General features: G+C 40.5%; 1 protein-coding gene and 1 long non-coding RNA gene across 3 annotated transcripts; one reads left to right on the top strand and one right to left on the bottom strand.

Moving 5' to 3' along the window:
* Positions 1-1,215: 1,215 nt before the first annotated feature.
* On the top strand, positions 1,216-15,310 carry LOC136287529 (hormonally up-regulated neu tumor-associated kinase-like; the record flags this gene model as incomplete). The annotated part of the gene is made up of 8 exons (XM_066180310.1): positions 1,216-1,356; positions 2,304-2,596; positions 6,867-6,922; positions 8,055-8,193; positions 9,317-9,444; positions 11,598-11,733; positions 13,219-13,396; positions 15,203-15,310. Coding segments are annotated over 8 exons (1,179 nt in total), but the record flags the coding sequence as incomplete, so codon positions are not given.
* A 1,404-nt stretch (positions 15,311-16,714) lies between these two features.
* LOC136287801 (uncharacterized) lies at positions 16,715-24,921 on the bottom strand. 2 transcript variants are annotated; one of them, XR_010720344.1, is made up of 3 exons: positions 23,995-24,921; positions 23,144-23,192; positions 16,715-16,790 (listed from the first exon to the last, which is right to left on the bottom strand). It is a non-coding gene; the product is annotated as an uncharacterized lncRNA (long non-coding RNA). The 2 variants fall into 2 exon arrangements; XR_010720343.1 differs by lacking the exon at positions 16,715-16,790 and adding an exon at positions 17,369-17,457.
* Positions 24,922-25,450: the final 529 nt, after the last annotated feature.

The following is a 25,450-nucleotide window of genomic DNA, read 5'->3' as shown; positions in this document are numbered from 1 at the left end:
CCATTTGGGAGTATAAATACTTTTTTTTTAATTCCTTCTAATTTTCACTCATCCTGGGAAACTTTTGCCCTTAGTGAGCTTCACAAGTCAAATCAGGCAAGCAGGACACTGCTTATTTTTCAGCTCCAAGTGATGAAGGGTGGAGAAAGGATTTGTCATCGCACTAAATTCTGGGAAGGGCTTTGGGTCCCAAACCTTGTAGTCAGTGGAGAGAGATGGCAACTCCCATCTCAAATAGCAGGTATGTGAAAGCACTCTTTGGAAAAGCTCTTTTCTCTCTCCATGATTTTGGAAAGAAGCCAGGTGACCAAGACAGATATAGATAGACAACAGCTGTAGGAAAGAAAAAGCCTCTTTTTTTGGTTTGTTTTGTGGGGTTTTTTTTTGTTTTTTTTTTTTTTTTTTGTTTTTTGTTTTGGTTGTTTTTTTTTTTTAATCAGTCATTGTTGTTCAGAGGAAAAAGCTCACACACACACATAAACACACAGACACGCAGTGTCTCCACTGGACAGAGAACAAGAGTTGCATCCCATGAAACACAGAAGACCTATGACCTGGAGTCAGACCCGTACTTAAATGTGTTACAAGTGCATAAGTGGTTATGTGTTTTACACAGCAAATATATAAATGCTGGCACAGCATCAGGTACATAACTCAGCTTTGCATTCATGTTATCACAGTGTTTTTAGAGTAAATCTGCGTCTTTGCACACCAGCCATATAAGTGCCAGGAAAATTGTGTCTCAGTTTAGTTTGGTGCAACTTGCACTGAACAGGTGTTTAGTGAATATTTGTGGGAGGAAGAGAGCCTTATATTCCATGCTAAGGCTGGGATTATATGTCATCTGACTTGACAGCTCTGGGGCATTAACTGGCATCACATATCAGGTTAGGTTAACAATCCACCACTTGGTTCTGCTTGAGCAGATCTGTGTACCCAAACTAGGGATCACTTGACAAACCTGGAGTCTCAGAGGAAAAGGACGAGTTGGTCTGTGATCAGCAGGATGGTACTTGCATGAGATGTTCAGACCTAATGCCTGGATCTGCTGTGAATCAGAAGCTACATCTGGAAAATAACAGTACGAGTCCAACTCTTCAGGGATGCCCATGGCAAAGAAAGCAGGCTTGGACGACAAAATGACAGATACTGGCAACTTGGATGAGATATTGCCAGAATGGGAGAAAAACTTAAAGGATGTAAAAATAACCTGCTTTTTTTAACAAGATGCCCCAAGAGACTGGGAAGACTTTCCCTCACTCCAAACAAGTCAGGAATTACCTAGTAGGCAAAATGATCAACAAGGGCTCCTTTGCCAAGGTGATGGAGGGACTGCACATCCCCACAGGGGAGAAGGTAAGCTCATAAGAAGAGGGTAACACGCACTAGGAATTGCAAGTAACCTCACACTATTTTACTGCAGAAAATTTCAGATTCTTTAATCTGAAAACCACAATCTACTCAGTTAATTATCCTCTGAACCTTATCCTCATAAATTAACCTCATAAATTCAGTTTATTGTTTATGTATAATCTATCACATGTGAATACGTATTGAGTGCAACTACTTTCACAATTATAAAATATAGAAAACAAAGATATCCTCCTGCTGAAAGAGAAAAGGATGATGGCATAGTGACAATTTCATATCTGCTTTGCCTAATAATCCTCATTGAGCAATTAGTGCCACGCATCTTATCTTTAAAGTTATGGATAAAACTGAGTGAAAAGCCAACCATTCCAACAGCAAATATTTATATGGAAGGACACAGATAGCATCAGTTATATCCAGCTCATTTGGGCTAAAATAACACACCACTAGACACAAGTGTGGAAAAGTGGGTTACTCTCAAGTGACTTTTTGACTTTTCTTGTGGCTTTAGTAGCTACACTGTCTGTCTAGCTCCCCAAACTGCAGAGTCCAATCCCAGCCCATAGTAGCCAGTATCTGGAATGGCTTTTAGACTAAGTCAGAAGGGAGCATGTTAGAAAAAAAATGTGGTACGTTTCAGATGCAGTTACAAGTCAAACATGAAGGGATTTTTGCATTTCAGAATATTTCATATATGCATTTTTATTAATGCAATGAGAGTAACAGGTATAACAGACTTCAGCCTACTTGTTTTGGCCTTTAAGAGAAATAAAAAACACATTCTTCCGTCAGGAACATCTCCCTGTCTGATTCTGATTATCAACACCGTGTCAAGAAAAGCCTCTCCCCCATGTCTTTTTGCTCCACATCCTCCTGAAAACTAATCCTTGTTGCAAAGCTTGTTGCTAATTTGCAAATATCCTGCCATTTAGGTAGCCATAAAAGTCATTGACAAGAGGAAAGCCAAGCAGGATTATTATGTTTTAAAAAACATGAAGCGTGAGGCACGGATACACCAGATGATTAAGCACCCCAACGTTGTTCAGCTATATGAGACCTTGGAGACTGATAACTCCTATTACATGGTGATGGAGCTGTGCCTCGGTGGGGACCTCCTGGACAGAATTTGTGACAAAAAGAGGCTGGTGGAACAGGAAGTAAGGAGATACACCAGGCAAATTCTGTCTGCAGTAGAGCACCTGCATTGCCAGGGGATTGTTCACAGGTAAGATGTTTCTCCTCTTTCAAACAGTAAGAAGTGGAAGCATGCAAGAACATAGTGCTCTTCTTCAACAAGAGCATTTCTTTATTTTTCCATCATTTAAACAGTGATTACAAAGAAGACTATGTTCTCTCAGCTCATATTAATAAAATGTTTTCTCCTCAGAAGTGGTTAGTACTGCTATGAGTTGTTATGAACTCCTTGGGCAGTAAAGTAAAGATACTTATGCCAAGGACAAGAGATGATGAGCACAACAAACCAATACTTTGCCACAATTGTCTCAGAATTAGTTCATGACAAATGTGTATCTAATTCAAATATTTCAGTGTGGCTATGTGTATAAATATTGTTGTCCTTTGGTTAGCCACAAAATATTGAAATAACCATACGTCACTCAGAACAGAAATCCAAGGAATCACAGGCCACTGCTTGTCAAGAGGACATGTCCTGCAGATCTGGGTCTGCGACCGGTTGATGACTCTCCATGTTGGCTTTTGCGTTACGAGGACAGATCATGCCTTCAGTCACTGCTAGAGGAACCTCAGCAGCCCACGCTAGAAGAGCTGATCTTCCCCTCTGTCAGGGATCTGCTGCCAAGAGCAGCAGAATAAGCCTTCCAATTTAGCTGAAAGAATAGACAAGATTTTCCCACCATTTTTCTGTTTTACTTAATGATTCACAGTCAATCAGATTCTTAATTTTAAATGGTAAGTGGACTCACCAAGAAAGCCCACAAGACCTAAAAAGTAATCCAGTTGACTCCATCGTTACAGCAACCATGAAACAAATAAGCTGTAAATGTGATGTCTCAGCATTTACAAGTGCTTTGTGACTCGAAATGCTTGCAATCCATCACTTCATTATATTGGATTTGTCAATTTGAAAGGAATGGTCACGAAAGAAATAGTATCTGACCAAGAGAATTTAAACCAACAACAACAACAACAACAAAAAAACCCAGAAAACAAACCCAAGGGGCTTCACCCATTTAGTCCAGACTGACATCCCTGCCTTGCTGGTTCCCTAACTGACCTATTTTACAGCATTTCTTCAATGCTCATGATCATAACGTTTATGTTCCTCCCATGACAACATTCGCCATTACTTTCTCAAGTCCTGTTCCCATCTTTTTGTTTGGAGTAATTCCTCACAGTGAGCTGGAGACTAGCCTGACTTCTTGCCCTACTTCTTTTTCTGTTGTTCATGCTTTGCTGGAAAATCTTTGTGAGAGAGAAGACTTTTGCTGCACACGCTGAGACTAGGCAGGTCTAAAGTGGCGTGAGCTCCTCTGATGACTTGATTTACTATCAGACCGTCCTTTACCAAGGGAAAATTCATTCCTGGCTCTCCAGTGCTTTGTCATGGGGTTTATGAAGCTGCATGGTATGGCAGGAGCCCAGTCACAGGTGTAGGTTCAGTCAACAGTACTTCAGCTGATGACCTGCTGCTAGCTTTGAGATTCAGAGCTGTGGCCTTGACCTCTTACCAGAAGCAGATTGGGAAGGACCTGGAAGGGCTTCCCTGCTCAGCTCCAGCTGCAGTAATTTATTGCAACTTGCTGCAGAGGTTAAACCAACAAGGATAATTGTGGGTGTATCCTCTTCTGAAAAGATGACATCAGTGTTTCCAGAAAGACAAGCAAAGAAGTAGGAAAGTTACCTCACAAATCCAGTCTGGTTTTCCCATCTAAGCACTGAGCAAAGCTCAACTCCTTGCATTGCTTTACCACAAGGAAGGAGGGTTTCCAAGTTGTCTGTTGGGAACAGCTGCTGATCCATGGGGACGATCCTGGTAGAATGACACCAGTTATGAGTCCATGAGATGGATAATTGTGCACCAATGCTTGGGTCTATGCCAAGAATTGAGGTGTCTGCTGATTGTAGGGTCTCATCCCTAAGTTCATCACCTAGGAATGTGCTCATTTAATTTACTTTTCTCAAAAGTGTCTTATGGGCATTTCCTGATTTTTAACCCGGCATGTATCTCAGAAAAGCAATATTTTCTACTGTCTTATCGATATACTTGATGAAAAACTAGCCAAATTTGTAGCTGTTTTTAGTCCAAATTGATATATCTCAAGAGAAAGTCGACACTATGTTCAGACAGCTATTTGGTATCTTAACCTTTGCTTCTCCAATTCATCACTAAAATCAGCACTGATGCAACAAATCCTTATAGGTTAAATTGAGTCCACATTTCAGAGTAAAGGTTAACCTTTCTTGTCCATGCAAGACCATGGCTGATCTTTTGTCGCAGTTGCTAAAATGACTCAGAAGATGGAGCATTGACTCCCAGCATTTTACTGTGCCAGATATAAGAAGGCTCAGGCACAAGATCTGGCTCAACAGCTAACACTCATCAACTGAGTTCTGCTTACTATCCCGATGTCTGCTCTGGACACGGCCAAGTGGTGAGGTAATGCATCTGAGCTTAGAAACCTCAAATAAAGACGTGTAAGCTAAATGCCATTGCCTTGCAACTGGACTGGGGTAGCGTGAGCGCAGTCAGCCACCAGCCCCTACCGCTGGCGCTTGCCAGGTGACAGTAACTTACTTGTTTGTACAGTTCCTAATTTTTCCTGGCTGCTTTTCCTGGATATTTTCCCTTCCTGCATATAAAAATGTCATATATCCCTTTGAATCCCTACTGAACCAAAGTCCTGGAGAAACATCACAAGCTGCCCTCCAGGCTCTCTCTCTCTGAAGTCCCCATGGGAATGAGGAGGAAAAAAATCATGGTGTTGCTTAAATTTACAACATTCCTTGGAAAGTTTGCTTTGGGGGAAAAAAAAAGAACATGGCGTATCTTTGATGCAAGATAACTTCTGACATTATGTAAACATTCATAGTGACCATTATCGGGTTTTTCAGGCAAGAAAGCCTACATTTTTATTAACTCTGTGAGCAGTAAGCTCAGCCTATAGAAGAGCAGTTGTAGCAATCCAACATAACATTATTTAATGGCAGTGAGTAAAAGTCATCAGAGTGCACTGTGGGGTACAAAATCTGATAGAAATGTCAGATTTGCAGTACCCTGAAACACAAATGGTTTTCAACTGCAGCATTTCAGTGAATAGGGTTATGACACAGGCAGGCTATGAACAAACTTACCTTAAATCTACCTCCCAGCTTTTGGGCACTGGCTAATTTACCACTCCAGAAAACATGCTATTCAAATTAAAGCTTATTAAATATCAATAAAACCATCCCCATTCCCATTCTCAGCCTGGGGCAGCAGAGGGTTTTGAATGCAATGGTCTCCCATCCAGAGCCACAGAGTTAAAAGTCATGATGGGTGGGTCCCCTAAACCCACCCATCATGGCCACCTCCAGGCTTGATCCCCTGCAGCAATGCAGTGCTGTTCAAGCAGCACCAGTGTATCCAGCCCTTTTTCCATGCTCCATTCACTCCTTCTGGTTTGTCCTCCAAGGTCTCTCCAAGAGCTGACAAGAGCACTTCACAACTTCACAGCAGGTGGGAGGGAAATCCAAGACTCAGCAAAGCATCGCAGGCTTTCTGACTGGCTTCCAACTCTGAAATTACACTGGCTGAGGACTCCTCCATCATGAAAAATATTTCAGTTGCCACTTCAGGCACTCCCCACAGCGAGGCATTATTCTGGATTTTGCTTTTAATTTGGAAATATGTAAATGTTCATACAAGTACCTGAGCCAGCATTTTTCTTGCAGCTTGAATTACATCCTCCTGGCAGGCAGCAGCCGATACTGGGTGATCCTGTTTACACAAACATCACTGAAGATGTCTCCACTTTCAGGGTGGCTGTCTCCAACACAGCTTTAGTACATCTCCCCTCTTCTACAAGCAAGGCAAATTTCACTTTCCAGTTCCCCTCTCATCCTTCACATTTCCCAGGCACGATTTACTTGAAAAGAAATGAGAAATATTCAACAGTGCTCAGTGCATCAAAAAGCCAAAAGAACTGCGGTACAGTATGTGCAACTTTTTTACTCAAAAGAAGAAATAAATACAATTCATTTAAAAAAAGGCTGAATCAGTAGAACGGATGATTCCTAAAATTATTACTTTATTTAAAATGTATGCTAATAAAATATCCCCTGATATAGTCCCTGAACAGATTGTTTCCATTTTCCTGACTGAAAACTTCAGGAAGGAATAAGGATCTTGTTACAATTGTAGGCAGGGCTTTGCAGAACTACTGTTATAATTTCAATTAAATTTTACCAAAAGCTATCTGCAAATGTTTAGCTGGGACATCAGACATCCTAAAGTTTGTTTTCTATCTTAATTTCAGGGACCTAAAAATTGAAAATTTTCTTCTTGATGAGAACAACAACATCAAAATCATTGGTAGGTGTACTGCTATCTGTGAAGCTTGTTTTCGGCTTTTTTTGCGTGTGTGCAGCTTCAGCTACTGTTCAAACACCATACTTGATGAGTGAGCTTTGTGATTATTCAATAAACATATTTGAACTTTTAGAATAAATTCAATTTATGAAATATAACTAAACAGTTTGTTTATTTGAACTTTTACTGAAACATATTTTTAAGTGAAGAAGGAAAACAGTTTTGCCTATTTTTTCCCTTGTGTATTGCTGGTGAACCAAGAAACAATTATAGCTTTTATGTGAAGAAAGCTGTTCCTAGCAGAAGTGATTTGTAGACAAAGAAATAAATCTTCTGGGGTGAAACACAGGTATGGACACATTAATTTCTGTTGAGTCATTACTTCAGCTAGAGACCTCATCATTTGGTATGTGTTAAAAAAAAAAGAGAGAGAGAGAGAGAGAGACTGTTTTGGTCACTAACAGAAATCTTGCTAGGGCTGTGAAGCAAACATTTATAAAAATGGAAGAATTTGCACCAAGCAGTTAACACTGCTCAGAGAAACATTAATTTTATTCTATGGAAACCTCACAGAAAAATCCCCACAAGAGATGCTAAATCTTAGGGAAGCCACATGTTTAACCCAGTGTTTCCCAAACTTTTAAAAGCTTAACACCTCTGAGAAAAAAAAGGCACCAACTCTTCACCCCTGTTTTATAGCCAGCCAGTCCTTTACAATCACACCTTTCTCTTGCCTCCCCCCTGCACACATGCACATACACAGAGAAAAAGGCTTAAGGTAACACTTTTCCCCCCACATTTACCGTGGGCTTAAGCACACAGAACTGAGCCCAATGTCATAGCTCATTAAGCCATGCTAATGTGGCTGTGTTGTTAAGCTCATGCAGTCAACAGAGGCAGACCAAAATAATTAAACCAAAATCAACCAAGCCAGGTCCATGGCTGGGTGACTTCACTGTAAGTCCCCTGCTAATTCATGGCATTTTTATTCAAACCCAAATTGGCATCCACAGCTGAGATATCAATAGATGCTACAACTAGCTGCTGGTTTTGTCTTCCTTCTACTTTCAGGTAATTGGTAAAGTTAAAGTAACTCGAAAAGAGACTAAAACTTCTTTGCCTTTGTGACCGTCAGATTTTGGACTGAGCAATACTGCAAGGTTTGAGGGTCTCTCCCAGGAGCTGTTACATACCCAGTGTGGAAGTCCAGCTTATGCTGCCCCAGAACTCCTTGCTCATAAGAAGTATGGTCCAAAGGTAGATGTCTGGTCCATGTAAGTAGATCTAAAAAATGTACTTACTGAAACACTCTCAGCACTGATTGGTTTAGACATGACTGATATAAATGGGTTGGTGGCATTCAGTTTTGGGGTATTAAAGGCAAAAGCAGAGATATATCAGGGAAAAAAATCATAGTTGAGCACATCACAGTTTTCTTTCACAGATATCATCCACACTAGTGTATCAACAAGTCAATTGAAATAGAGTTGCCTGAATTCCTAAAATTATTGTCTCTGCTGAGCTCAGTAGAGAAGTGGTAAAGGACAGTTGGAGGGAGATCTGAGCAACCTGGTCTAGAGAAAGGAATCACTGCCCTCAGCAGAAGGATTGAAACTGCATGATCTTTAAGATTCTTTCCAAGCCAAGCCATTCTATGGTTCAATGATTCATTCTATGGTGAAGAAGAGACCTGTTGTGGTGGTGCAATTCAGCTGGAGCAAGGAAGTACCACGGAGAGTGTTCAAGGAAGCCTCCCTGCTCACAGGACAGCTAAGCAAGTTTTCCAAATGTTGGTTCTTTTCCAAACTGAATGGCAAACCTTCACAAAGTTTGCTGATTGCTGCTAGCAGACTGTTAGTCTTTTGCAAGAGTTAAAGTTTTAAGTCTTTAGCCAACAGCAAGCTGTTACCAAACGAAAGCCTTCTAGGCATAAGTCACACCTAATTTAGCAATCTGAGCAAAGCAAGAAGAACTGAATTACTATTTGGAACAAGATCTATTGCATCAGTCCCAGTTCCATGTTGACACTCAGCCTGCAAACCAAAATGCTTTATTCTGATGGGCTGGGTACATTACACTGTCACTCCAATTAGCTTATTTTTAAAATAAACAGCAGGTCTCCATTTTCAACACTGCAGGCTTTCCCGTCACTCACTGTACACTCTATTTTATGCACATTTCCCACAACATTCTTTTGTAGATAAAATGGCATTTACACCAAGAAAAAAAGGCGTAAGATGTGTACTCGGTACAAATTTCTGCTTAGAGGTAATTTGTAACATCATTTGTGATGCTGAAGGCAACTCTCCGAAAACTAACTCATAGCTTTGTGAGATTTTTCAGTAAGTGTTTATTAGCATTATATGGAGCTCTGATGTTTGTCTTTTCTTTTGACAGAGGTGTGAGCATGTTTGCTATGCTAACTGGCACATTGCCCTTCACGGTGGAACCTTTTAATATCAAGCAACTACATCAAAAGATGTTAATTGGAGAAATCAGCCCAATTCCGTCAGATATTTCCCCTGGTAAAGCAATTCAGTTTTTATAAGGAATACCAATGCAAAAAGAATTTTAACCCATGTAATTATGCAAATTTATCAATAACACAGTCTTCTGGAAATTAGGATGTAGGTTTTCCAGTTTCTTTGTTTGCATTTAGAAATAACTTTTTTGAGGCTATGGCAATATCACTTTATCTCAGGCTACAAGAAAAATAGCATTATTGTCTTTTCAAAAGACCATTATTCTTGGTTCTTATTTACAGGGGGAATAAAATGTGCATTGCTTTTACATAAGTGGAGCAGCTCTGCAATAAATGAGAACACTGCCATGTTTAGTATGTCCCATGCTGTGTGTCACAGCCAGGCATTCTTTCCTTTTTTTTCCCACAAATAAGTTATCTAAACCTTAGATATTTTTTCCTGGAGACCTTATCTTTTGGCTACTGACAGACTCTACAACACTGAGATTATTAAAGACATGGGAGGGTTATTTCTGTGAAAAATCTGTTCATATTTTTCATGAGAAAGAACTGAAATGCAGCATTTTTCAATTAATATTACTGACAATCTTTAATGAGGCACAGTCAATGAAATATTTTTGGGACAACTGAGAAAGACAGTTTTCAAAAATTCTAGCCTGAATTACAATCCATGGCTCTAAACCCCAGAATTCACACTGGTGTGCATACACTCTCAGTCAGCAGTACAAGGTTCACTTCCTCAAAGTTCAAAATTCTGCTGCTTCACAATGATTTTTTTACACCTCTGGCTCTAATCCCTATTTCCTCTCCACCTGGAGTAGCATCCTCTCTGTTGACCATCACAGCCTTAGGCCCCTTCTGACAGCTGTTATGGTACATCTTGCTACATCTTCACTGACCAAGTTGGAAGGCAGAGCAGATTGAGACATGTTTTGCCCAGCCATCCACCAGCAATGGTTCAGATCTCCCCATGGTTTTGAGGAGCGTGGCTGTGATGTTAGGCATGAATGATCCTGGGAACCAGGATTAGCTTCAGCAGCTGCCTGCAGCCAAGCACTAGGATGCCGCAGACAGTTTCAGACCAAGCTAGCTGGATCTAGTCTGGAGTATTAAGATAATGTGATGATTCAATTTCTTTCTCTCCCCCAGTAAATGGAATAAGGATATCTACCATAGCTCTCAAGAATGTCTGTGCATTAGTCTCTCATTTCTCTTTCTTTGGAGATCAGTTGCTAGGTAGCAGCTGCATTTTTGTAGAATCCCTCCTCCATAGCTACAATTATTATATTTCTAATTTTTCTTATTTATGTTACTGTTATAGCTTCTACTAATAAATGCATTATCTGTGCTTTTCTACAAAGCCCACACAGTTAGTGGAAGATTGTGGATAACTCTATTGTTCTCTTGCCCACTGGGAATTCAGTGAGAGAGCAGTAATAAACTGGCTTTGCATACTTTAGATCTAAATTCTTCTGAAGGAGATTACAAGTGAAAGGAGCAGTATGTTCCCAGTTTAATGCTCACTTGCCATTTTTTTTCTTTTCAAAACTTCCCAAAGGAATATGGAAGAATTCAGTAAAGTTTTCCCAAGAAGCCCCCCCCCCCCAAAAAAAAAAAAAAAAAAAAAAAAAAAAAAAAAAAAAAAAAAAAAAGGAGAGGTACTGAGGGACTTTATGCAATGTTGTGATTGACATCCAGGAATGTTTGAGCTCTCTGTCCCAACCAAAGCACAACACATCAAGTAAGCACAGGAGTGCATCTCCATTCCTCATTAAAAAGAGTTTTATCCATGCAATTGGCTTCTTTGGCTGAGGAACATTACTCCTGTGTAGCCTGCTGGCCTGATCAAATGCTGAGTGAGCACAGTGCTGAGGTTACTGCTGATGTCACAGGCTGCATTCACTGGGGTAAATCAAGCAAATTCGGAACTGAGTTCCAGTACTGCATCTACAGCAGCATCCAAAGGTCCCTAGCAGGCATCTCAGCATGGTTTGGCCACTGCTGCCCACCCTGCTCTTGGGGGAAAAGGGTCACCCTACAGGACCACAGCAGATTCGGAGAAAAAGCCCTAGAGACTGAATTTTAGCTGAGGCTCTTACAATGTGGAGAAGCAGGGCGAGAAGCAGGAAAAACATGCAGTGGTCAGATATTGAAATATTGCTAGCAAACAAGCCATTTTATTGGAATACTGCACAGGAGCTGTACACTTCATGCAATCTTTACTCGAGCCCGACCCTGCTAAGAGGCCTGAAGTCAAAGAAGCAATAAAAGACAAATGGTTGAATGAAGGTTTCGGCAGGAAAATACTGAACTCTGCTGCCTATGAGAACAGGTAACAGTTTTGATATCTGTCTTCTACCTTGGGATTTCAGGATAGGGGATTTAGGGGGGAGGTATTTTTAGGAATTTGTTTGTTTGTTTTGAAAGATTTTTGTTATCTACTATGTGCTGTTCCAAAATGACAGTTTTACTTCAGAAAACACCACATCAACCCTTCTGTGGGTAAATTTTATTTAAGAGGAAACATCCTTATGGAACTGTTTATATCAATTGTATCAATAATTTTGTTCTTAACATGCTTCACAGCTGCCACTAATTTCAGTGTACTTCTAATCCTTTCCTACAAAACTCGGTCTCACATGCCCACCTGAGGAAATATTTTCATATTACACCAAAGTTCTTATTATTCTAATAATTTTTACTCTCATCCATCTTTGTAACTGGTTTTAACTAGTCTCCATTTTTTCTTAGCAAGGCACTTTATGGTTTAAGATTATTATAAAAGTTTGAAATCGATATGTGCAATATAACACTTCACATAAATGTTGCCGACTTTCAAGATGTTATTCATCTTTCATATTGGGAGGCTGCAGAGCATACTTTGCATGTCTTTAAATGTCTAAATTTGGTGATGGACCTTTTACATCATACTCACTGCTGAAAGCAGCTAGTAATGGGTCACATATTTTATTTCCAAACTATTCTGTAAAGGTCAGTATTTCACACGAATTGAAAAAGAGAGTTATTTGGCCTGTGTAATCTGCACCATCTACATTGGTATCTAGAGGACTCTTAGCAGGTTTTCCTACCAGGGTGATGCACTGCCAGTCACAGCCAGAACTGTTAGAAACCTATATACAATTTCTGTGAGAATTGCCCACTGCTCCTGCCTTTGCCCTCCTTCCTTCCCTCAACATGTCTGTTCTCATTCATACTGAAGTTTGGAAAAATGTCTCAGGAGTCTCATAAGCTAAGGATGATTTCTATAATGCCTTTGCTAGGCTTTACTACTCACAGAAGCCAGTGTGTAAAACAATTATCTTTATAATGAAACATGTTTTATTTCACAATCTGATTTATATAAAAATCAGAATCCTACTGTACTTTCTTTAGGTCTCTTTCATCCTTCAAGATTTTCCTGCCTTTCTTATGTACATGCACACACACTATCTCCCTTTTAATCCATTTGATGCTACTGTACTGAGAACCGAAGTACACAAACTTGATTAAAATGAGAAAAAGCTGTTTTCCATATTTTAATTTCTCAAGCTTAATCCTGGTGGGTGTCCTTTCAGAGTAATCAATTATATCAACAATAGGATGTTTAATGATGCAGTAACAGAGCCTCAGCCCAGCAGTGAAGTTAGCGCAGCCAGATGAGAAGATTATTGCACAACTGTGTATCATAATTTGCCTGTAAAATCAGCTCAGCCAACTCCAGCTGCATCACAAAAAGTGCATTCCCTGCTTACTGTAAATTCTGACATTGTACCCGGTCGCATCATTTGTATTAAAATATTTTTTCCTAATATTTCAGATTTTGCCCCAGTGGATTGAATCCTGTAGTTTTAAACTACATGACAGACATTATGGAGTTCAATCTTTCAGAAGTTATCAACAGTTTAATAAATAACAGACCCTCTCCTGCCATGTCTTCTTATTGCTTATTGCTGAAGAAACTGCTCAGGTACCAGAAAGACCGCAAAAGAGCTCAGGTAAGATATTATGGTCATAAGAGGCATAAAGTGCTCCCTGGATTTTTATGAGGAACAATACAGCAGCTATGTAGCACACATGAAAAAGGTGGTTATCCAAGAAATGGGAAAATTCATCAAAAAAATTGTTATGGAATTGTAGATCCAAGTGCAGTCTCGAGAAACCTACATTCTGGCATTCTCAGAGGTGATTAATTTATGAGATTTTCTTATTCCCAGAGATAAATATACCTTTTTTATGACTAATGAATTTTTTAAATGAGCTGCTGGTTGTAATGGGATTGAGAATTATTTTATTTTATATATAATATTACTTTTCCACTGGGAAAAGGAGCATTAGCATCTCAGTGACCTTGCCATTCCTTTCCTTTCTGACTGGTCTGTGAGAGTTTAATCCAAAGTCTGGGGAGGTGAGTGGGAAGCTGTGAAAGCTGTAAAATCTTTTCCCAGCATCTTTTTTTTTTTTTTTCCATATTTTTGCCCCTGTATCTTATTCTCACACTTCAGCTCCAGCTCACTCAGGGATATGGAGTGAGATCAGAGGGGACAAACATTTTAAAAATAAATTCAAAAAATTATGGTAATCATTGGTAAGGCCACAATTAGTCAAAAAGGCTGTAAGCTTTTCTTTTACAACCGTCTCCACTAAGGGGTTCACAGCTCAGCCATAAAAATCTTGCTTTAGGCAGAAACTAGGCAGACAGGAAGCCAAATTCCAGCTTCTAACACACAAGTGCAATGGGAAAAGTTTCAGCTACAAAAACACACACATTAGTGATTAGCCTCCCATTCAAAGCCTTCATCCTGGAGAAGCTGTATTTTGAGAAGGTCCAGTTGACTCCTCTAGAAATTATTCAGATGAGCTTGAGCAGATGCAGATCTCCATGCCAGCACACAGCCCCAAGGTGACAACAGTCTGTGCAGTGTCTGCAGACAGAGCCATAACTCAAAAATATGAGTTGGAGAGTGTGTGTGTGCATGCTTAGGGAGAGGAGACTTTTCTTCACATATGCAAATTTTTTCATATTACGATTTTAAGTAGGCTCTGCCAAATCATAAGTCACTCAAAAAGACCCATATTGTGAAGGCTACTGACCAGCTTTCTAATACCACTGGATATCAACCTGATTTACAGCCAGCAGAGATCTGGCCTTCCAGGCAAATGGCAGTGTTTCATGTCACGTTTGACCTCTTTCAGCATCCTACTCAGGTGGAAGAGGGAAGTGATCATGTACATAAAGTTGCAAGCTGATTATGGGTCTGTGATACTTCCTGCCACTCCTGACATCCAAAATGCCCTCTTAAGGCAGAGACTCAAACTGAATTCAAGCACAGACCCTGATTGTAAGTTAATAACACTAAAAATAACACTAAAAAAATACTGGTTTGGAGTCCTAGTAAATACATTTCCCAGGCGGAATGAAACTTTTGGTAGAGCAAGGAGGAAAAGAGGGGAGGTTTAATGAAGGAGTGAGTGACATTTTCTTTCTCTGTGTTGACATTTTTCTAGTTAAAGGTTTAAACCCAAACCAGTACTGACGCAAAATAATCTGACCAGCTTCCAGCTCAAAACGGTGATGACTTTCACAAAATCATAGCATCACAGACCAAGCTGAGGTTGGCAGGGATCTCTGGAAGCCATCTGATCTAACCCCTCTGCTGAAGCAGGGCCACCTATAGATGGTTGCCCAGAACCATACCTGGACAGGATGAGCACCAGCATCCCTGGGCAGCTTGTGTTGGGTCACCCTCACAGTGAAAAACTGTTTCTTGATGTTCAGGGGGAAACTCTTGTGTGTGCTTCAGTCTCTCAATCACCTCTGTGGCCCAGAACTCTACAGCATGCCCGTGTCTCTCCTACTGAGGAGCACAGAACCAGATGCAGCACTCCAGGTGTCACCTCACCAGTGCTGAGAAGAGGGGCAGCATCGCCTCCCTCAACCTGCTGGCAACACTGGCAACTCCTGCTGCAGCCCAGGGTACCATCAGCCTTCTCTGTAGCAGGGTCACATTGCTCACTTATGGCCAGCCTGGTGATGACCAGGACCGCCAGAAGCATTCCAGCCCAGTGACCCCAGCATATGCTGGTGCCTGTGGTGGCTCGTCCCCAGTAGCAGGACTTTGCTCTTCCCTTGCTGGACTAAACCCAGCAGGGACATGTCTAAGCAAGTAAGCTGGATATGCACCCTGGGGTCTTTTCAGTTGTGTCATATCACAGCTCCCCATAACTCCCAGGCATGAAGAGCTTTCTTCTGCACCACAAAATCATGCTCGTCTGCAAATTTTCACATGATCAATGTGGGGAGTTCTTAAATTTGCAGACAGAACCTCCCACTGATCATTGCACAGGGAAATTACTTACTTTTAGTAGGACATCTTTGCTGATAACTTGAAATACAGGCACAAGATAAATGTCTAAATTTGGCAGAGTGGATTCTACCACAAATAATACCTTCCAATTTCTGTTACTAAGATATACAAATTAGGAAATTAGAACAGACAATTTACTATCTTTTCATGTTGGTAAAAGTTTGCTTCCCTTTTACCATCAGCACAGAGTTTGTAAATGCTACCTTTATATTCATGAATGTAAAGCCTGCTACTAGCACAGTTTGGAGATCATTCTAAGACTGTTGGTAAACTCACTGTTTTATCCCTGGATAATCACTTTACATAACTTGTTTCTTATTTTTGTCCCTCTATTCCTTCTTACATTATTCTCTATTATGAAAATTAATATTTCTCCTTTGCCACTAGTTAGGCTCTGCAACTTTTTGCAGTTTATGATGATCTCTTGATTGTTTCTTATTCAAGCCTTTTGCATAATTAACCCATGCAATCAATCGTCCCCAGGAGCTCTTTCAAATCATGGCTATCAGTGCTACGATTTTATACCAGTTTCTCCAACATTCAATAATATTCATATTTCCCAGCAAGACTGGAATTTGGGCAAAAATAGGGAGGAAAGAGAGGAAGGCAGGCTAAGAAATCAAGCTGGGCATTCTTACTCAATCAATGCTCTTATTTTTCCAGTATCCTCTGGCCTGTTCTACAGCTAAAGCTACTTTATGCACATACTTGCACAATGGCAAAACTTAGCCCTAAGCATATGGGAAGTATATAGGGAAAAGAAAAGAATGCATCTCTTGGATCCCAAGGCAGAGCCCCACACGGGTGGCATGACGTTTCTGGGCAGAGGCAGAGCCAAGAGCAGCCCTCAGCTTCCCTGGAGACTGGCCCATGCTGCGCTGGCATGGCTCTGGAAGGAGGCAGCTGGCAGGGGATTATCTTGCGGGAAGGATTCTCTGCTTTGGTCTATAAGAGCCAAATTCAACCACCTCTTTGGCTGGCTGTAAAATGCATTCTTCGACCACCCAGCCACAGAGAGCTGAAACTGAGGAAGAAGAGTAAAGATTGTTAACTGAATGCAAGGGGAGAATTTCCCACTTTTTACTCATCTTTTGGTTGAGATCCTGATGTTACTAGAGCTTAATTACAACAGCATGGGTATTTGATATTTGTGTTATAAATTATGCCAAGGATATTTCAAAATGCATAGATAGATGTTCTCTATATACTGTATAAAGCCAACTATTTGCTATTTATTACTAGCAGTGTGTGATCCATCTTTAAATCACATTATTTCCTTTCAGCTCTCCAGATCTTGCAAATGTATGCATCTGCTTTACTTTAAGGACATGGATAGTTTCACTGAGCTCAACAAGACAGTTTGTCTGCATAAAATTAAAGCAAAAAATCTAGAATTTTCATATAAATCAAATATAAATTATGGAAACAGACAAGTAACAAGAGTTACAGGTAAAATGAAGCAACCTGAAAACTAGCTGCCATTTATTTACACTATTTCCTTCTAGGACCATGAAGATTATTGCATATTTCTGTCTGCCTATGAAAAGAGATATTTACAGGGAGCTAATATCTATAAAAGACCAAATTTATTGTAAAAAAAAAAAATACTCTGGTATTTTTGAGCGAATTAGAGAACTCCTTTCCTCTCAGTGACTTGTAGAAAAAGTTGACAGCTGGTTCTTCCGAATATTCTGTCCGAAAAGAACAAAACATATCAAATATCAACTCAAACCGAAAAGTAATTACATTCATGATAATTCCTATGAATAACAAGCAATAAAATATCCTACCGACATGATCAGCCCAGACATTGTTTGGAATTCAAACGCAAATTCACAAAACAGTACATTCAACCCATTCCAGACAGCAGAATACGATATGATTTTTCACACAATACCAAGAAACATACAATTTCCTGGGGAAAATTTTTCAGGAGAAATTTTAATCTAAAACTAAAAAAAAAGTCTGTGGAAATTACTTTTCATGTACAAACCCCCTGCATTTGAAAAACCACTATGAGTCATTGTATTTGCACCATCTCCTTGTATACAGAAGTTAACAGTTGAACATGCAAATAATAGTTTTGTTGGATGCTAACAGATGTGATTCTCATTTTTCTGGCTGCAATTAGAAAAGTCTGTTGAAAGCTTTACCCCTAAAAAAGCATAAGATCGTTTCCATGTTCAAATTTGAGCCATAAGTCATTGGATAAACTTAAAACGCAGCCTGTCCTTTTATGCATCGTAGTTTCTCCAAGCAATGTATTTACATTTTATGTGTTCTGCTGTAGAAGAGGGAGCCTTAATGATTACAATTTGCCATCCAGAACTTTATAGCTAGTCCTTGCAGAAAATAGCATTTCTGCCAAAAAGCTTCCTGCCCAGGTGCTTAACCAATTAGCTCTTAAGAGGTCTGGCAGTAAAACCAGTCATGGCAAGTTTTCCGATATACTGTATATAAGGTGACAGCTTGCAAAATGTAAGATGAAAATTTGTTTTCTTAACTAGCAGTGTGTAAAATCCTGGGAGACTATTTGATTGCATAGCCTAAAATACTTATGACATCTCAAATTCCCAATTGATCTAGTGTGGTTTTAGCAATATGTTGTCAACTTAAACATATTTTGTTTCTTTTTATAAATACTCTTAAAATAATTTCCCTAATTGTGATTGGGTACTACAAGTATGTAGGAAGGACGGGGTGATCCCACAAATTTGAGGTTTGGGGCCCTTCACATTTTTCCAAACATTTTTGCTAACTCACAAAATACATTCAAGCTATCAAAAGTGCCTTTTCTTCGCAAATTACATACATTTTTTAAAATGACATGTTAGATTAAAAACATATTTTTCACAAGGGGAGTACTTTGCAATGCAAAGATTAGTAGAAAACCATTAAAATATAAGTACAACATAGTAAATACCCCTCTGATTCTGTGTTATGTGGGGATGGCTGTAAAAAAAAGTCAAAAGTCACTAGAGATAATTCTTGAAGTGATAGCCATGTAACAACAAAGTGGGTCTGTCAAAGATGATATGGAGAACAGCAAAAAAAGCTTGGCCTTGGACTGGAATATCCATGTGGGTAATAGTCTTGGTTTCAGAAACTACATTTCAAAAATTTCTTTTTCAGGAGCACCAGACATGAAGGGAGATGTTCTATGACAGATGCAGGACGCAGAACAGTCAGCTCATCACAGGACTTAGTTCTGTAGGAAGGGATTTATTTCTTCTATTCTTTGCTTTGCAAAGTGCTCCCCTTGTTAAAAATATGTTATAAATCTAACATTTTATTTCACACCCCTTGCATTTTCACAAGGTTTTGATAACTGAAACTCAGTGTGCATGAGGCTGGCACAGTGAGGACTCTGAAAACTTGGATCATAGGATAGACACGTGACCTCCGTGTGAGAACCTATCCCTTGTGCATGAACAACGCCTGTGTGAGTGAGGGAAATGGCACTGCAGCAAGGAATGAGTCCTGAAGCCCATGTTCTTGTTGGGATGAATGGTCCTGTTACCACAACTCATGGAGGTCTTCCTACTGCAATTCCACTGCAGAACCTCCGCAGATCCATTCTAGTCTTGTGCTGACTACTTGTCCTGGCAGAAAAAGGCAACTTGCCCATGACAATCTTCTTTCTGGACCAGGGAGTGCCTCACAACTTTCTGTGATGTTTCTGCTATGCCTCCTGAGCTCTGCAATTCCCTGACCTTCTTTACACATCTTAGGAGAGTATGTGAGCCGTAAGCCTCGAAGGAAGTGCTATGGGCTCTCCAAAGATGGCATTCTAGTGCCCAATGGATTTTCATGAAAAGTCTCCCTACAGCCTGTGTGATAAAGGGAAAGATCTGCCAGCCTGCTTGCAGCTGGGTTTCAGGAAGAACCTCTGGTGTAGGGTCTGTTCAGATGAAATGTTGATGTGTATTACTAAGGCTTCTGTGGAAACAAGATATCCTGTTACACCTTATAGTGTGATTTCCTTTAAAGGTTAGGTGCTTTTTTGTTCCCTGCAAATCAAATGGTGCCTGATCATTTTACAGAGGGAATATGAAGCAGAAAAACAAAGTATTAATCCTGATAAACAGCTGAATAAGGAGTCAGAAACTAAGATTTCCCAGGCAGCTGAAATGGGCACTCTGGAAAACCTCAGAAATTATGGCAGCAGGGCATTTTCTACTGTACTAACCCTGGCAATGCAAAATGCTATTCAAGAAGATGAGATCACAATTGCATTGGAAAACCAAGAAAACTTGTCAAAAGGTACTGTCCTGAAATAAGTCTCAGCATGTTAATTCAAAAGGGTAAAAGGGTATCTGTCTGAGGAAAAAAAGGGGGAAAAATCCAGAAAATGCTGTAGAACTATCTTTGCATTTTGTTTTTAAATCACGAGTATTTTGAGTTTACTCAAAATTGTTTACTAGGTCCAAATCTGGTGATAGGTTTAATTTTGATCAGTTGAAGTAATTAGCAGATGAACACCTGATCTAGTGCATACTCTGCAGATACTGATTGCAAACAACTGTTCTATGTCCATATGTCGGTTATTTCCTCCATGAGTATCCCTGGGACAGTACTAGTACCTCTAAGGCACTTCCAAGAACAGACATTTATGAGTAAAAAAGGACATTTATCTACATTCCCAGGATGAACGTGAGCATGGTGCAAGTGTCACAACGTCACTATACTCAGTGAGTGGTTGTACTCATATTCATGACATCATTTTCCACAGGCTCAAAAATATAGAAGATGCCCAGTACTGGATAATCAAACTCCATATCTGAAATTATTTCTGCTCCAGTTATTGCACCCTCACAGCTATTTGGATATGTACCATGTTTCAAATGATGTGATAAACATCCCCAGAAGCATAAATGCATTTGTTGCCCAGGGAAGCTGTGGATGCCCCAATCCTATAAGTATTCGAGGCCAAGTAGGGTGGAGTTCTGAGAAACCTGATCTAGAAAATGATGAATGGGGATTGGAATAAGAACTTTAAGATTCCTTCCAACCCAAACTGTTCTATGATTCTTTGACTCTATAGTACTCAATAAAATTAAGCCAGACAACTTTATGTAGAGAGGCTCATTTAAGACTTTTCACTCAACCAAACAACTGACAATTGCCTACCTACACATCACCATTTGGTTGAAATCATCAGTGCAAAATTTCATTCTGTATCAAGATTTACTTTTATTTATGCCTTTACGAATACTGATTTTATTATGGGATGAATCTGATTTGATAATAACATGTTGTTTTCTGTTCCAGCAGAAGCTGATCTGATTTTTTCTATATTCTATTTAGTTTCCAAGTTTGCAGGCAGAGACTTGGTCCGCTGTAGGCCTCCTAAGTCATCAAGAAAAAGTATGCTATGTGAGCCCATTTATCAGCCAGTTTTGGACTCTCAGAACAATCAGAATGATTTTGAAGACTTGACAGAAGCCAGAAAACCATGTCTTCATGAGAAATCCCCATCCACACCAGCAAATAAGCAGTCACCCTTTTCAAACATGCAAGCGATGACAAGTACAAGCAAAGTACCTCCAAGGTCCCTGATGGAAAATAGAATTATTACCAGAAGTCTTTTGTCTCATCAGGACATGAGGTTTAAAGACTTTCTAAAGGCAGTATATGACAATGTTCACATCCCAACACAGAGGCAACTTGATAAAGACAGTGCTGACCTCCTCATGATTGATTCTCCCCAGCTGTCACCTTTCCCCAGGCTGCAACAGGCTACCCTGAGAGAAACCCTACCTAGAAAGATTTCCTTTCTGGGGGCAAGACAGGAACATACAGATATCTGCCCTTTTGTTATAGCCAATGGTTCAAAAGCACCAGCTTTCCCCAAGCCCCAACAGCAAAAGTTTACCGTAAGAAGTATGAGGCCATTTAAAGAAAACCCAACTCATTTTTTCAGTAAGAAAACCAAGAAAAACTTCATTCAGCTCAGACACACACCTACAACTACAGATGTAAATCTTCCAGTTTTATGCCCACCATACAAAACCAGGTCGGGGAATAAAACAGAGATTCTAAGGTTAAATTTTGCGTAAATAAAACATCCATAAAGCATCAGAAGAAAAAAAGGTGAAGGAGCAGGTAAGAAACAAATGTGGACATAAGGAGAGAACAAGAAAAAGAAGGTGGGGGAGATTAATCCAATCTTAAAATGAAAATCCTCCAAACACAAAAGAATTACATGATTTAAGCTGTGTATCCTCTGTTATCAGCCAAACACCATGCTACAAATTTTGTGGGGCACACCAATACACAGGAAAACAGATGCCACTGTAGCAGAAAAACATCATGTATATTTAGGCACAAAAGTAGACACTGAGGGCAGAAGATGTGATTTTAAACATTTTGTACCAATACAGATACTGTCTTAAACTTGTGTTACTTGTTACTTGTGCATTTCATTAGGGAAATAAACCTGGGAAGGCAATTTTCATTAAGCTGTGAACATCATGCAGAAGGTAAAAAGCCAGCAACAATGAGGAAATAAACAATTAGGGGGGGGAATTGCCATGACACACAACATAGTCATCGAGCTGATAAATTATTTGTTTGTTTCTTTGCTTGTTTATTAGTTTTAACTGTGTGCAGTCCAGCTGATGGAGATCATACAACCTAACTCCCCTGAAACAGAGTTAGTTGGATTTTCTTGGTAAATTTAACTACTTAATTAGTATTGCCAATTTTCAACTGTTTGCCTTTGTGACTTATTATCAAAAATGTGGGTTTGCTTTCAGAGTCATTGTATTGTGGTTGTCAGTTAGATTGTCATAGTACTAGGCTTTAAGCCTGTTTCTGTCCTCAAACAAGTTTTGTATCAGTTTAAATCCCTTATTTTCAATGGATTTAAACTTTATTGACACTAATAGAGGTGAGAATACAATGGAAATCTTCATACTTGCTGCTCTGCAGGCTCCCACATAAAAGATGTGCAATGGTTTTTTCTCAGAAAATCTGATTTCCTAGTAATTTAGGAAATGTTTATGCCTTAAATATGTTTTAAGCTTTGAATCACCCTTAAAAAACATTTTTTTTCTTTGAACATACATTTTGAAACAAATGGAATCAGCTGTAAGTTTACATTTCAATTCACTGTTTCCTTTCACAATACTGAAATGCTTCATTCTGGACATAAATCATAGAATCATAAAATCATAGAATTGCTTATCTTGGAAAAGACCTTTAAGATTATCAAGCCCACCACTAAACCATGTCCCAAAGAGTCATACCTACACATCTTTTAAATACCTGCAGGGATGATGATTCAACCACTTCCCTGGGCAGTCCAAATTTTATTCCAATATTTGACAACCCTATCAACAAAGACATTCTTCCGAATATCCAGCCTAAACCTACCCTTCAAGTGCAGCTTGAAGCCATTTCCTCTTTCCTTGTTATTTGTTATCTGGAAGAAGAGATGGACATTCACATGGCTACAACCTCCTTTCAGATAGTTGTAGTGAACCACACGACTCCCCCTGAATCTCCTTTTCTCCAGGCTAAGCAACCCCAGCTCCCTCAGCCACTTCTCGCAGGATTTGTGCTCCAGACCTTTTCCCAGCTTCTTTGCCCTTCTCTGGACTCATTCTGGCACCTCAGTGTCCTCCTTGTAGTGATGGGACCCAGAACTGGACACAGAACTCGAGGAATGGCCTCACCAGTGCCAAGAAGAGAGACACAATCCCTGCCCCGGTCCTGCTGGCCACACTATTGCTGATACAAGCCAGGATGTCACTGGCCTTCTTGGCCACCTAGACACACTGCTGGGTCATGTGCAGCTGGCTGCCAACCGGTACCCCCTCATCTTTTACCAACAGGAACTTTTCTCCAAGCCTGTTGCACTGCATAAGGTTGCTGTGACCCAAGCACAGGACCCAGCACTCTGCCTTGTGCACTTCAAACCTCATAAAATTTGCTTTGGCCCAGCTCTCGAGCCTGCCCAGATCTCTTTGCAGAGCCTTCCTGCCCTCCAGCAAATCAGCACTCCTATCCAGCTTGGAGACACAGGGGAATACCCATTCCCTACTAAAATAAACCCTGGAGAGATCAGCATTAAGTGTGTGTGCACCATGACAAATGCAGAAGAGGTAGCTCTTCCTGGAGGACCTCTGATTTGTGATGCCTCTCATGGCCTCAGCTGTCTCCAGCCCAGTCTCTTCTCTATGTGTGACAGGAAACAGGGGTTTCTAAAGGGGTGAGATACTTACCAGTGGTCAGAGAAAACTTCAAGTCTTTGTGGAGTTCAAATTCAAGGTAATACAATTGTCTAGTAGGTGAGCCCAGCTGGCTGCCAGGTGCCCACCAAAGCCACCTTACTATTTCCCCATCTCAGCTGGACAGGATAGGGAAAATATAATGACAGGCTCCTGGGCTGAGAGAAGGGCAAGGAGAGATCACTCGCCAGTTACCATCATGGGCAAAACAGACTCAGCTAGGGGAAATTGGTTTAATTTATTACCAATCAAATCAGAGTAGGGTAATGAGAAACAAAACTACATTTAAGACACCTTCTTCCTGGGCTTAATTTCACACCCATATTTTTTCTACCTACTCCCTCCTAGTGCTGCAGGGGTACAAGATCTGAGGGTTGTGATTAGTTTATCACGTTATGTCTGCTGTTCCCTCCTACTCAGAGGGAAGATGCCTCATGCTCTTCTGCTGCTCCAGTGTGGGGTCCTTCCCATGGGAGACATCCCTCCACAATCTTTTCCAACATGAGTCCTTCCAATGGGCTACAGTTCTTCATTAACTGCTCCAGTGTGGGTCTCTTCCATGGGGTGCAGTCCCTCAGGAACAGGCTGCTCCAGTGTGGGTCCCCCGTGGGGTGGCAAGCCCTGCCAGCAAACCTGCTCTAGTGTGGGCTCCTCTATCCACAGGTTCTGCCAGGACATTGCTCCAGGGCAGACCTCCCATGGAATCACAGACTCCTTTGGGCATCCACCTGCTCTGGTGTGGGATCCTCCAAAGGCTGCAGGTGGATTTCTGCTCCCCCATGGCCCTTCATGGGCTGCAGTCAAAGAGCTACCTCACTATGCCATTCCCTACAGGCTGAAGGAGAGCCTCTGCAGCACCTGAAACACCTCATCCTCTTCTTCACTGGCCTTGGTATCTGCAGAGCTGTTCCTCCCACAAATGCTCACTCCTCTCTCCCAGATTGTTGAACAGGTTTTTTTCTCCCTTCTTAAGTCTGTTATCCCAGAGGCACAACCACCACCACTGATAGGGTTGGCCTTGACCAGCTGTGGGTCCATCCTGGAGCCAGCTGGCACTGGCTGTGTCAGACATGGGGGAAGTTCTGGCAGTTTCTCACAGAAGCCACACCTGCAGCCTTCTGCTAACAAAACCTTGCCATGCACACTCAACACAGATTTCTTGTTTCTAGGACTCTTTCATTAAAAAGAAAGGGAACATCCCTTCTCCTGCTGTCTATCCCTTTAAAGGTAACAAAAGGTTCCCAAAGAGACAATTTCTGAAGGAGCATTTAGCTGTTTCATTACATCAATAGCAATTCCTTTTACAAATGGCTTCACATAGTTTTGCTGCTGGGACGACACTGGATCTGTCTTCAGGTCCTTCAAGTCAGTCTCTATAAGTGGATCCTGCTATTTTCAGTCTGTCAATGCAATCACAAGAGATTCCCAGACCTCAGTTTCAGAGGTTTTC

Source organism: Chamaea fasciata, unplaced genomic scaffold (assembly GCF_029207755.1).
Source record: "Chamaea fasciata isolate MVZ Bird 193981 ecotype frontalis unplaced genomic scaffold, bChaFas1.0.hap1 SCAF_3, whole genome shotgun sequence".
Taxonomy (NCBI): domain Eukaryota; kingdom Metazoa; phylum Chordata; class Aves; order Passeriformes; family Sylviidae; genus Chamaea; species Chamaea fasciata.
The sequence above is the reverse complement of the archived record's forward strand: the minus strand, read 5'-3'. Positions and strand labels throughout refer to the sequence as shown.